Source organism: Carcharodon carcharias, chromosome 16 (assembly GCF_017639515.1).
Source record: "Carcharodon carcharias isolate sCarCar2 chromosome 16, sCarCar2.pri, whole genome shotgun sequence".
Lineage (NCBI taxonomy): Eukaryota > Metazoa > Chordata > Chondrichthyes > Lamniformes > Lamnidae > Carcharodon > Carcharodon carcharias.
In genome coordinates, this window is record NC_054482.1 from 54,781,217 (window position 1) to 54,794,452 (window position 13,236).

Consider the following 13,236-nt stretch of genomic DNA (forward strand, 5'->3'; position numbering starts at 1 on the left):
ATAACGAACAACAAACATGTAATATTCAATTTTACTTCATTTTAAGTCCATTAAAATTTATTTAATTTTTCATGAAAATGATACTTAAAACAGTATTGAGCTAAAAATTTTGTAACAGTTCTGACTGAAGTATTAAGAACCAGTAATAAAATGTACATTAGCTGTACCTCGTCAGGGCATTGCACTGGACATGGCAACCGCTTGCCTTCTTCAAGTACCCGAACAAGCCTTGTGACAGTCATCTGACCTTGAGTTGGTCCAATCAATTTCAGGAACATCTGCCAGAATGAAAACAATATGTAATGTTACATACTGTAAATATATAGGCATGGGTAATTCACAAGTGGAAGTGCTGGTGGAGGCATAGTCTCTTACATTCATTGGACTGTGTTCAGACTCGCAGTATGTTAGCAATTCATACAAAGTAACGCCAAAGGACCACACATCTGAAGCAATGTAGAACTTGCAATGAATCAAGCATTCTGGTGCATACCTGCAGAACAAATCCAAAAATTGTATTGAGTCATTCACATGGCAGGGAAAGAGCCTTTGACCACCCAGAAGTTTTTCTATTTTACTTTAAAAATATGAAATAGAAATCATAAAACATTTATATTATTCTTCAAAGTATGTGATGTCTGTGCTAGGGAATACAACATTTATCTCCCACTTTTACCATTGGCTGTTAGCAGCAGTTGCTTTTAGGCTAGTACGGTTAGCTATATTATGGGAAGAAGGGGATAGAGATGAAGAATGGTCTCCTTTGATAATTTCAGGTGCTACCTACTTGTGACTCAGTAGAAAGCCCATCCCAGGACTTGTTAGCCACGGAAAGAGGTTCAGCAGGTTGATAATCAACCTGATAATCCTTCCAACATTTCCACACTATTCCCCAAAGTGGAAAAAGTGTGTGAGAAGATACGAAACAAACAAGTACAGAACAGCTGGAATTAAATACTAGATATCAAATTTCACATACGATACTGCCAAAACGCCCAGAGAATGCTCCTGAACATCCAAAGCTCCTAGTACAGTATCCAAGTGAGGGAGGGTTTTAGCCAGCAGCTCTCTTATTCGTGTTAAAGAGATCACATGGCTGAGTCATCTGACCCGGGGAGGAGACTTGCCTTACACATGGCTAACTGCTTCATGGCTTCAGTTATGACAGTTGCTAACAGAATGCTTTAAGTGCCATTGCTCCTCCACACTAATGGCGCTCATGAACTGCTCTTTCTCACCTGTAAAAAATCTAGCATGTTTGGAAATCTGTATTTCTAAGAATTGTTACTTAAGTTTTAAAAAGCCAAAGTTTCCAACAAGATGAACTGGGCCAAAATGCAATATCACTTACCAAAAAGACATGGGGCAGAATTTTGCCCTTGATGAGCGAGTGGGCCCCACCGGCTTGGCAACGGGTGGGCAGCTGATCGCCGCCGCCGAAACGGGCCCCGCTGCCATTTTAAGTGGGTGGGCCAATTAAGGCCCACCCGATGAGAAGCACTATGCGCTTCCTGTGTGGGGGGAGGGGGAATTCCCCCAACTGTTGGAGTGCGCTCTTTCGCACATGCGCGTGGAAGAGTGCACATCTCCACATCTCCCTGAGACTAAGTGCTGCCTTAGGGAGAGAACTGACAGTGTTTGAAACTTAGTGGATGAGGTTTCATGTTTCTTCAGAAGCCCGCTGGGGCTCCAAGCCTGCCTGCCAGCCTTGAGGTTGGACGGGCAGGGCCTTTAATTGGTTTAATACCCTGTCAATAGCCTCAATTGTTCATTGACAGGTCGATGAGCGGACAGCTGATCGCGCTGAATATTTGAAAGGGGTGGGATGATGGCAGGGGGTCCCCCTGACGTCAGTCCGCGTCATTTTCGCGTTGGTAAGCAGGCCCCACCCCCAGCATGCTGACGGAAAAATTCTGCCCATGGAGAATCTAAACACCTATCTATCTGTAAAATACCTATTTGAACATGCCAGGCCCAGGATTACTGGTGCACTCATTTGAAGTGAGTGAGCTGCAAATCTTGGGTGTCGTATGTCCATAGTCAACATTCTGGAGGAGGAACTAAATTTTCCATTCTTAGTCAACTTAAATGAGGCCCAAACAGGCTGATAATGTATCAGTAGAAATCAGTAGAATTTTCAGTGGCCAGTGGCAGGAGGCCGGAGGTGGAACAAAAACAGGAGGGAAAATCTGTCAAGCTGGATCCATACATATTCCTATTCCAGGGGATTATGGAGGAGTAGGATTGGCACTAGGAATGGTTATCTAGCGGGCCATGGCACATAACCAGTTAAGCCCCTTATAGTGATCTCCCGGCACCAATAGGATTTTTGATCGGTGCCTGTCACATCAGTAGGCCATCAATAAAACCATAGCAGCCTCCAGTGGCTCCAATCTATTTGGAAATCTCCACTTCAAAAATCATCTGTAACTGCAGAAGTGCCCTTAGCTGTGGGAGGGGCTTTCCCTCTAATCTCTAAAGGCCCCAACCCTTCTGGCCTCCATACTTCCCTGATTTGTGGCTACTGATCAGGAATGCAGGCACCCCTGCATCTTCCTCCCTACTTCAGCAGCTCCCACCTCAAAATGGGGCTGCCAATCCTTGCCTGCTGGAAAGCCTCCTATTCACTTTCCAGACTCGGGAGCCTACCTGCCATTCTTAATTGGATATGACTCCTTCAGGCTGCCTCCTTTAAAATTACCCTCTGGCTCCCATTGCTGGCATTTCATTCCAACAGCAGGATTGGGACCCCAGAATGAAAATTCAACCCCACTTGTCAGACAAATCAGACACGACTATGGATCAATTCACTGCCCATGTGTCCTGCAGAGCATCAGGAAGTCTTATTTCTAACATTCCTCACCTTGATGAGCAAAAAAAAAAGACACGTGTCAACTCTTACCAAAATACAGGACTGTCCAAGTCATCTTGTACTTTGTAATACTCCTTGTTTGTTTGGATGGCTTTTGTTAGTCCAAAGTCTCCAATTTTTACCCGGTTTTCATTTTCAACAAGGACATTTCTTGCAGCTAAATCTCGATGAACATACTGCAGAGATCCTAGGTACTCCATTCCCTAAAGCAATGTTTACAATTCTTATTATTGTGTTAAGTCAACATTCTATGTAAAGACAGCTTAACTCATGTAAATATGCTTTTTTAAAGAACCTTTTATGCACCCTGGTCTCCAGATTTCTCACCATAATCGGCAGACCCAACTAATATTACTTACAATTAGTCTCACTCTAACAGGCATATGCCCTGATTTCTTTCTCCCACTTCCCCTCTCTACTGCCCCTTCCCATAGGCTTCTAGTTTACATCTCCCACCAATAGTTAAAAGTAAATCAATACTTCTGACAATCATGACTGGTGCTTTTCTTTATTATCTGCAGGAAGGCTTGCCAGGCTTACTCTGTGCCCTTGCTATTTTGCTGAATGATATTATTTATAGGTAGTTGCACTGTGCATCCTAGAGTGGAATGACTGAAAACAACAGAGGCTGTGAATGCAGAATGACCAGTGTTAATAATCTGTAACTGTCAATGAAGTGGCAGAACACTGGATATCTGCATCATGTGAAAAAAATAGGCACTTTAAAGCAATTTTTCAGTACTATTCTTGGTCAACAACAATATTTATTAAAGATGGTCAATATGCCAGCTCTCTTCTCCAAGGCAATTCCACTGTATAGTGTGACACTGCTAAGTATGATATTAGCTGATCTTATCAGGGAGCATGATTGGCAGAAGATTTGTGCTTCTCTTCAGGGAGGAGCGAGGGCGATGGCTGAGGGGAAAAATAATGCCAGGATTCATGTTCCCGATTACTTTCCAATTACTCTTGTTGGAAAGTGCAATTGTGTGATTGCCGAGGAGACAAGATTGGGACAACTGTTAGGGCCTCACCAATGAAGCAAAAAAGGATTTTGAAAATAAAATTGTGATTTTTTGAAACAATTATAGAAAACACAGCATTGAATATAAAATACTGACTATGCTCTATGGTCAGACTTTATAAATTACTAATGGAAATATATTCTTTGGTCCAGGTACAGTCAATATAATCTGTTCTTCACTATAGAGCTGAAAGTTATTGTTACTGATGTACAATTTACTTCAAGACTTGCCTTACAAATTTGCAGTGCGTATTGAATTTGGCTTTTTAAATTAACTTTCTGTTTATGACGTGGAAGATATTCTTTAAGGCTTCCAGCTGGAAGATATTCCATGATCAGCTTCATCCCCCTGCCACCTGGCAAGAGATCAAATAGAGGAAAATGTAATTTAAAATTACATAAGAATACATAAGGGAACATGAATGAGAAAAAGCAATTTGGCCCATTAAACATGTTCTTTTGACAGATTATGTGCAATCCCCTTTATCAACAATTTAACTCATTTCACCTCTAATTGAAATGTTCTTCCCTATTCCATCAAAGTAAATCAAAGAATGATATTAGAACTTATAAGTTCTTGACTTGTGTAGTCTTTCATGGAATAATTTCACATTTCCAGCTTAACAGATAATCAATTGAAACAGAAACATTGCAAATCTTGTGTTAGGGTTAGGGTTTTTTTCTTAATTACTTCCTTTCTCCTCTTAAGGTGTTGAATTGCTCAAGTGGCGTACAGTTCCCTTGCTTCCAATACCACGTTTAAGAGGCCATAAGTCATGTTTGAGCTTTAACAGTGTCAGCATGCCTTAGCTAAGCTAATTGCTGATCTCAGCACACACCCACAAAAGTGTACTTTTCAGCAGGGAATGTCTGTTGCTGTGATACAGATCAGCAGATTGCCAGGACTTGTATCAAGTAGCTAGTTGTACGTCTGTAAAGTGCTTTGGAGTTAAGTTCAATCCTACACTCACTCAAACTCCACACACAAATTCCAGCAAGTGTGACTATCTAGCACTCAGGAACTCTTTGATATTTCCACCTACTTAGCATAAGATAACTGACACCAATTGTAGAACTCTTACAGCTTTCCCAGGTTAGTTCCCCTAGTTGAATCCAGCCTGGTGATTGAACCTGAAAAATCCTTGGCCTACAGGTTTCGCTACCATGACATGTACTATACTTACCAAGTAAGGATTCAGGGAAGCTCAAGCCAGACTTGGTATGAAATCACATGATTTTTTTTTAAACAGAATTCATTTTGTTTTATAATTCCTATTTTGTAGAAAACATGCAAAAACTCAGAATGGGGACTCACCTTCTTCAGTGCATACTCCTTTATACTTCACTATATTTTCATGATAGAGGGTCTTTAGAATTTCAACTTCTCTCTTGAGATCTGCTTTGTGTTCTTCACTACTATCTGGTTTTAAAGATTTGACAGCCACAAGTTCCCCTGTGTTGTCACCCTCTGGGTCATAGCGACAGAGCTCAACTTTTCCAAAATGGCCCTTGTGAAATTTTAAAAAAGAACAGCAGTTACCAAATCTCCAACTTAATTGAAAAAAAATGCTGTTTTACTGAACAGTTTATTCCAAGTCGGTGATCAAGAAGCTGCAAGGGAGGGGAGTTTGAGTTCAAATCTGAACCAGCCCAATATCCTCTCAGTTGTTGACCAGGCTGCTAGATGGAAAAGGGTCAAACCACTTTGATCTCACCTTTTCCTTTCAATGCAACAATTTCTTTTTAAATCCCCACTGTCATCCCTTTTGAGTTAATTGCCTTCCAGGAGGATAGCCTGATCTTGACCATAGAGTTCTTAAGACAACTGTCAATACCATTTTGTTAATAGCCAATGTAACAATGAGTTCAAAATGCTGCTTCTTCATGCTCCTTTCCCCAAAGGAACAGTAATGTCTGGAAAACAGACAATTACGGTGGGAATCTTGAATGGTGGGGACCCAGATTGGTCTAAAATTAACCAAGCATCCAAATTTGAGTCAAACATGTTTCTACTTATCAGCAAAATATTCCAGATGCTGGAAATCGGAAATTAAATCAGAAAATGTTGGAAATACTCAGAACTTTACAATGATTGGAATAAAAAGTGGCTTCATTCAGCAATTGTATTTTACAAATTTGATGTAATTCTCCAATTCTCAGTTCTTGAAATAAACATTTACTTGGAAATCAAATCAGTCAAAAGGCTCCATTTATTCAGTTAAGGATTGAATGTTTCTGTCCGAAAATCAAACAAATAATCGAGAGATATCATCCAGCTGAGGCCAAATTAATTTTAAGAAGAGCCCTTTAATCAAATCTGATTATCTTTGTAACTGGAGCATTGATATTCTACGTTTGCTGACAAACAACTTAAAACAAGTCAATTTGGCTAAATTGTTATAAGGTTCATTAAGTTACCAGTGTTGATAACTCTTAATTATTGCAAAAGGTATGTAATGTGAAAAAGCCATTGGATCCATCAAGCTCACTCATGTCACACACCATGTACAATTCCCATTTTATTATGGGCTCTATTCAACCCATATGATCTTTTGAGAAAGGATCTGCAAACTTTTCTCCCTGTTTCCAAAGGTAAATCAAGCAACACTCTGGAATACCTATCTAACTTTATATCATCTATTACATACCTTTGATCATTGCCTTCCTTTGAAAAAGTACTTCCATAGCTCCAATATATTTTACCATCCAAATATTTAATCCGACCTTTTACAAAAGGTATTATTCAACATTGCATTAAGTGAGAATCTAATCTACACGTATCACTGTTTCGAAGAAGAAGTCCTTCAGATCTCAAAGGTAAGCTAAGGTTTGTTAACTTTGTATCTTTGTTCTCAAAAACCTGTTTGCATCTACATTATCCATTTTCTTCTGCAATCAAATTTGAAGCAAATAAACTCAATGCATCACGATCTATTTCACTGTATTATAGTTTTCTTTTTCTACACCTCAAAACTATGAAACTGCTTACTTCCTCAGTCTTCTCTTTCACCTACAAATGTCCAAATTTGGTATCAGCTGATTAATTTTTAATTTACCTTCTCTCCTGTCCTGATCAAACTTGGTGATTTCCTGCCTTTGAACTTTCACGCAGTAGTTTAAAAGATTCACTATTTCTAGGTGCAGCGTGCTAAATCACATGCAAATAAAACCAGCTGCTTACCTCACCCAGATCCCTTATCCTTCGGAGAAATCTTTTTTCAAACTGTGTCGGATCAATTTCTGCCTTGGGCTTATCTTCAGGAACTATATTTGGATCTGACCATTCAAGAAGGATCAGTTAAAATAAAAAGTAAGAGATCAGATGATTAACATTATTTGTTTCCTTAGGTAACTTTATGACAGTGCCAATAACGGTTTGTTGACATCCTCAATCACAAGCAATATCCTGCTCGAGTTTTAGCCATGCTTAAACATATGGCACTGTGGAATGATGAAATGTGTGTCGGGTGCCTGTGATACCTCACGAAGTGACACAATTAGAATCATATTACTGTGGGTAATTACCAGGTCAAGAGAAAACGCTCCTGCACAGAAACAAGACAAACCTAAAGGATCTCTAATGCGGGTCCTTTTTGATAATGCCTTTTCACTTGTTTTATGGAAGATAGGACAATTCTGCCTCCTAACAGAGTTTCTCTGCTTTTCTTTGCTTTAGGATAAGAAAAAGAACAAACACCACTAGATTTCAGTCACAACATCTAAATGTAAAGCAGGCCATGAAAGGAGGTCCCTGGGCACTTGGAGTAACAAGTGTGCCAAGGGCTCAGGTGTGCAAATGCCCTGGTCATAATATATATATATATATACCATTGATTTACATAGAAACAATTGTTTTTGGCTATATGCGGAAAAATTATTTCTGACATTACAGTCTCTTACTCTGCTCTTGCAATTTGTTGATCTCTCTCATGATAGCCCTGAAGAATGGTCGCTCGGGTGGATTGTAGGTCATACATTGCTGCATTAGCTCAGCCAATTCTTTACAAGAGGATGGGGGAGTGAGCTTACACCGAGCCTCGTAGAATCTCTCTTTCTGTGACATAAACAAACAGAAAAACATTATAATATGTGCATCACATATTTTAGGTACAATAAGTGCAGGATATCATCATGGCGAAAAAGAGATGGGGAGAAAATGTAATAAATAAATAAATTAGGTGATGCCAATCTTGAATTTTACAAGTCTGGAAATGCTACAAGAAAGGAAATTTGAGAAAGACCAGTACGACAAAACTATAATTTTCTTCTTTTAGTCTTGTATATAGTTCCCAAAGTTGTAGTAAATCCCAGTGAAAATGGATTGGATTTCTCTTATTTTCTTAATTGTCACTAGGCCAAAATTCTGAAATTCCCTTCCTAAACAGCATCGTGCATGGACCTACATACACCACATGGACTGCAGTGGTTCAAGAAGGCAGAGTACCATTACCTGCTCAAGGGAAATTAGGAACAGGCAATAAATGCTGGCCTTTCTAGCAATGCCTTGTAAATGGTACACCTTGTTGCCACTATGCATCAGTGGTGAAGGGAGGGAATGTTCAATCAATAAATTTAATCTTGTAGTTATGAAGTATTTATTTTACTTTGTTAAACACTTATTTTAGACATAGTGTGGGATCTTCCCTGAATTGCACTGTGTGGTAGTGGGCAGAAAAAAAATCATGTTTTTTTTTCCATTGGCTACAATGGCAGGTTTTCCGTTTCCTGCCTCATTAATTATGCAGTTACGGAAACATACTGTACTGCAATTCAGGGTGGCCTCTAAATTGCCCACCACGTCCATGACCTCACCTCTTCCTCAGTCTAGGTGCCATATTCAAAATGCAACCATCCGCACAGTTCTCAATGTCTGCAGCCCAGGACTGCTTCACTCAAGACATGGCCCCAAAAGCCAAGAAGATGGCAGCACCAAAGTTCAGTGACACCTCACTGGAACACATTTGGACACTGGAGGCTCGTCGTGATGTCCTCTACCCCCATTCTGGCCACAGGAAGTCTACAAACCTCACCACAGAGGCCTGGGAGGTGGTGGCAGTGGTGATCAGTGCCAATGCTGCACAGAAGAGGTCAGCCACCCACTAAAGAAAGAGGATGAATGATCTCATCCATGCCACCAGGCAAGGTTAACCATCTCATCACTCTAAATTCTCACACTCACAAGCCCATCAGAAGATCACAGGGGTCTCACTCACTGCCAGTTCAATGGACATCACCACTCACTCTCTTACACATACCCTCATCTCCTCTACAGATTGTGTCCTCATCCTGTCCACTGCATCACTCACCACCCGCACCAACATCTTTCTCACACCTTCTCCATCTGTCTTTATGCAGGAGAAGATTGTGCACAATTACACGGCAAGATCCCAGGCTGGGGCTGGAGTGCTGGAACTCAAGGTCCTACTGGAGTTCGAGAACATAGTCATCGAGCTGACCAGAGAGGATGTAGACCATGCCTGTGGCGATGTTGAGGTCAGCAGCCAGCCTTCATGTGAGGGTCCTGCTCCAGATCATCCATCAGTGCACACTACTGTGAATGCACTTTCCTGTTTTTTTAAACTAGGCTGCCGTGCACTTTCATAGGCACCTCTACAAAGCCACCGATGCCCTCAGCAAGCCAAGCCCTCAGCTCCAGCCCCGAGATACCTCAGATGAGGAACCAGAACACAGCAGCCTTGAAGACCTGTCATAGCACTCGCCCACACCCGCCACCAATGCAGAGCCTCACACCTTGGTGGGACCTCGATCTGGTGCAGGCTTGGGGTCACGATGTGGTGAGCACAGCACATAATCTGGTTCACAGCAGGGATAGAGACATTGGAGGTCGCCAGCACTTGGAGGACTGCTGGAGTCCACGATTCAGCTGAGGCTGAGCCAGATTTCGAGCCTCTGGACTCGGTCTTAAATCAGTTCCTTAGATTGCAACGGATGATGGAGGAGTCCATCGGTCTTCAGTCTGAGGTGACTGCGCCGTCATGCTAATGCACCGAGGTCAAGACAGGTAGGATGGTGGTCACTATGCAGACCTCGGTCCATTACATCAGTCCTGCACTGCTGCAGGAGCCGCACTTCATTCGTGTAGGCATTGGTGGTCTCCATCAGTATCAATGTGAGAGGGGTGCGGGGCACCTCGATCTCACTTGAGCTGCCCCTTCCCCTCGAGGAGTCAGCCTGGGGCCCTTGGGCACCCGTAGGGAGGAGGACCTCAGAGCATGTTCAGAGCCTCTACTGCCTGTCAGAAATAACCATTTGCAATTAGCGACCCCGGTGAGTGCTCAGGTGAGGGACGCTCAGCGCTGTATCCCGAGTTTGTGCCAAGAGCCTTGTCCCCACAAGACACACAGCTATGGGGTAAGAGACGTTCAAGGTTGGACGTATGAGTTCCAGGAGAATAATGTAGCTGAGAGCCGGGCTTCATCACCATGAGGTGGCAAGGTGGCCCCACCTATTGATCAGCTTAGCAGATGTACACTCTGAACGTGGAAACACAGTTGGCTGACAGCAGCACACGCAAGCTCTGAGTATGGGCTCATAGCTGGACATCCCAGGGCCATTCACCGAAGTGACTCTGAGACTGTCCGGCCGATCCCAATCCTCTTGTGTGACCCCATCACCTCCAACTCCACAGGCTGAGGAGGGTACACCTGCTCCACAGCAGGATTCCTGAAGCAGGCCAGGGTCCTCCATGGCTTGGCCTTCCAGAGAATGCCTACCAAAATCATCACAGACAACAGGATACAGCAGTCAGCAGGCTGCCTCCATCTCCGCTGTGGATGCTGGGGATGTACTCAGACTTAACAGTAGGATTAGGGAATCAAGAAAATAATAGTTGCACAACAATGGCATCGGTGTTCACATGTGTAAATAGAATCGCACCCATTTCATGTCTCTTGTGTATGCCTCCTTGTTATGATGAGCTGTGTTGCAACCACTCAGGTGACATACCATGGTCCCTCCCCCCATTTGTTGCACATGTCGCTATCATGGGTCTCTCATCAAAGTAGGTGCTTCTATATCACCACAGTGTGTGCCCCTTTTTCACATCATTCTTGATATCAGTGATGCCTTGTGCAACAAACCTCATTCACATGCTTGGCGGAGTCATGTCATTTTTATTCTTGGCTGTGTAAGATTGAGGCAGAGGTGTTCTCCTATCTTGTTTGCATTCTTGAAAGGTGATGGTGTAGTGTACAAGGAGAGATGTGTTAATGCATGGAGAAGGGTCATATATTGTTCAACTCCATGTGCTCTCTGTCTTCCGGCAGGGTTTTCACACCATGAACCCATACTCAGAGCTTGTGTGTGCTGCTGTCAGTCAACAGTGTTTCCACTTTCAGAGTGTACAAGGGGTTAAAAGGTGATCGATCAGTGCCACTTTGCGGGATTAGTCTCGCATGAATGGGCATCACTGCTTCACCTTCCTGATTCCGTGCGCTGTCATTGAAAGGTTCCTAACATGTCTCAGCTGTGTCTCTCTCTCCATTTGGGAGTGCACAGTTCAGCTGGGTGCCCCTTTAATCAGCCCCCCAGTGCATGCACCTTCCCTCCAATCTGTCCACAGAGCCCCCACCAGCAGAACTTCCCCTCATTTTAATTTTGTCCTGCGCTATCACTGCAGCTTGGAAGATGGTGGTGCTGAGCTCTCACTGTCAGACCAGCTTAGTGTGGAAACCCCTCTCATCATCCTGGAGGAGCTTCATGTTCAGGTTTCCCTCCTTCACAGTCCTCTCAATCCTCCCCCTGTATTTCTTGATCCTGCTGCATGTCTGTTTGTTAGCCCCTGAACATTTTGAAGTGGATGTGCCTCTGGCCAATGTAGAACTCACCATCTAGAGGCCATTTACACTGTTCAACGTATAGCCCCCCACTCACCCTCCCCCAGTCATGAGTCTGAGTGCAAACTTCCTCATTCGTAAACCCCAGTACAGGCCTAGCCCTGCAGCCCACTAAAAGCCACCCCTGTCCTACTGCTGGTCTGGTAGGTAGAGAATTGCCTGTGACATCCACCTGAAAGCAATGTGGTGATGCCTGCAAATGCTGGCGCTGATTCCTGTGAGCGCTGTGCGATGTAAGGTAGGTGAACGAACCCCAAAGTCACAAGCGAAGTGCAGGTCGCCAGGTGCACGTCACTTATATCCCATTGTGAAACACGTCATTCTAATTGCACACCAACGTGCCCAGATGATCCAGCGTGGGGGTGTGTTGGGGCGGGGGTGGATTCCAGCCAGCAAGGCTTATAAATGGAAATATATTAATATGACATTCCCAACACGTTGTCATGGGAAACACGGCCCACCATCGACGGGCGGAGCGGACAATTGCAAACTGGTTTCACGATGACGTAAAACTGATTTTTGGCCCTCTAACCATATTGTATGCTCCTGCCCGCCATGATGCCCACCGCAAATGTGGTCGGAAAATCCCGGCCACAGAAATTTCAGTTACTGACAAAAATAAAAAAAAGACAAAACATTGATAACTGAGGAGTCAGCAGCCAAATTTCACAAAATGTCATGTTTACATTGGCCTTTCTATTCTAAATGTAGACACAGAAACTTATAAAGAGAAAGGTGGCACAAAAAAGTATGATAAAAACGTATTAACAGCAAGTCAAGTGGCACAGACTTAAATATATATTTCTAGAAAGAGAGAGGAGCAAAGGTGAGCATGTGATAATTTACTTAAAATTAACTACCTCTGCCAAGCTCCGATCTTTTAGAGGCACTTCTCCATTATAACAGATGGCCCACAGGGTTGTCCCAAAACTCCATTTGTCTGTAGCAATGCTTAAGTTTTTGGAGTCTTCTACACATTCTGGAGCAATCCATGGAATGCGCTCAACACGTTCTAGAACAGTAAAATACAGTTAAACATCCAGGGAGCATTTTCCTACAAAGTTCTTTTTTGATCCCAAATTAAAAGCTTGTAAAATTGAGAATTTTCTTTAAAGAGGAAGATTGTTGAACTGGTTGTAATATGAATCAGGGAGCTGGTAACTGGCCTACATACTTAATATAGATTTAAGGGATGTCACCCTACTCTGAAACTGACTCACGCTTGAGTATAATTCCATGGATGCCTTTTTTTCCAATGGCCTTTTCAGTGTATGAGTCCAGACAATGAGTGTTGTCCTGCTGTTCAACTATGTTGGAATTAGAAGTTAAGCCCAATGCTATCCACATATGGACAATTTAAAGCAGCGGTTGTTGGTTAAGAGCTGGAATCCTGCCTAATTTTGGCCCTTTTTAACAAAGGGACACTGAGGCCAATGGTAATGAGGCTACTGTCAAATGGGCTGAGTTTGGCTAATGGCATAAAG

The 13,236-nt window shown here is 42.8% G+C and overlaps 1 protein-coding gene across 4 annotated transcripts in view; it reads right to left on the reverse strand.

Annotated features, from left to right (window-relative positions):
* jak1 (Janus kinase 1) overlaps positions 1–13,236 on the reverse strand; it is a 159,648-nt gene that overhangs the window by 2,897 nt on the left and 143,515 nt on the right. For 3 of the 4 annotated variants that reach the window (XM_041207570.1, XM_041207566.1, XM_041207567.1), the window contains 8 exons: positions 12,613–12,764; positions 7,797–7,950; positions 7,078–7,172; positions 5,212–5,404; positions 4,128–4,252; positions 2,903–3,075; positions 376–493; positions 168–278 (listed from right to left, as the gene is read on the reverse strand). In XM_041207570.1, coding sequence (XP_041063504.1) covers positions 168–278; positions 376–493; positions 2,903–3,075; positions 4,128–4,252; positions 5,212–5,404; positions 7,078–7,172; positions 7,797–7,950; positions 12,613–12,764 — 1,121 coding nt within the window. Of the gene's footprint in view, positions 1–167; positions 279–375; positions 494–2,898; positions 3,076–4,127; positions 4,253–5,211; positions 5,405–7,077; positions 7,173–7,796; positions 7,951–12,612; positions 12,765–13,236 lie in introns of those variants that run through there. The other variant, XM_041207569.1, reaches the window with a different exon arrangement.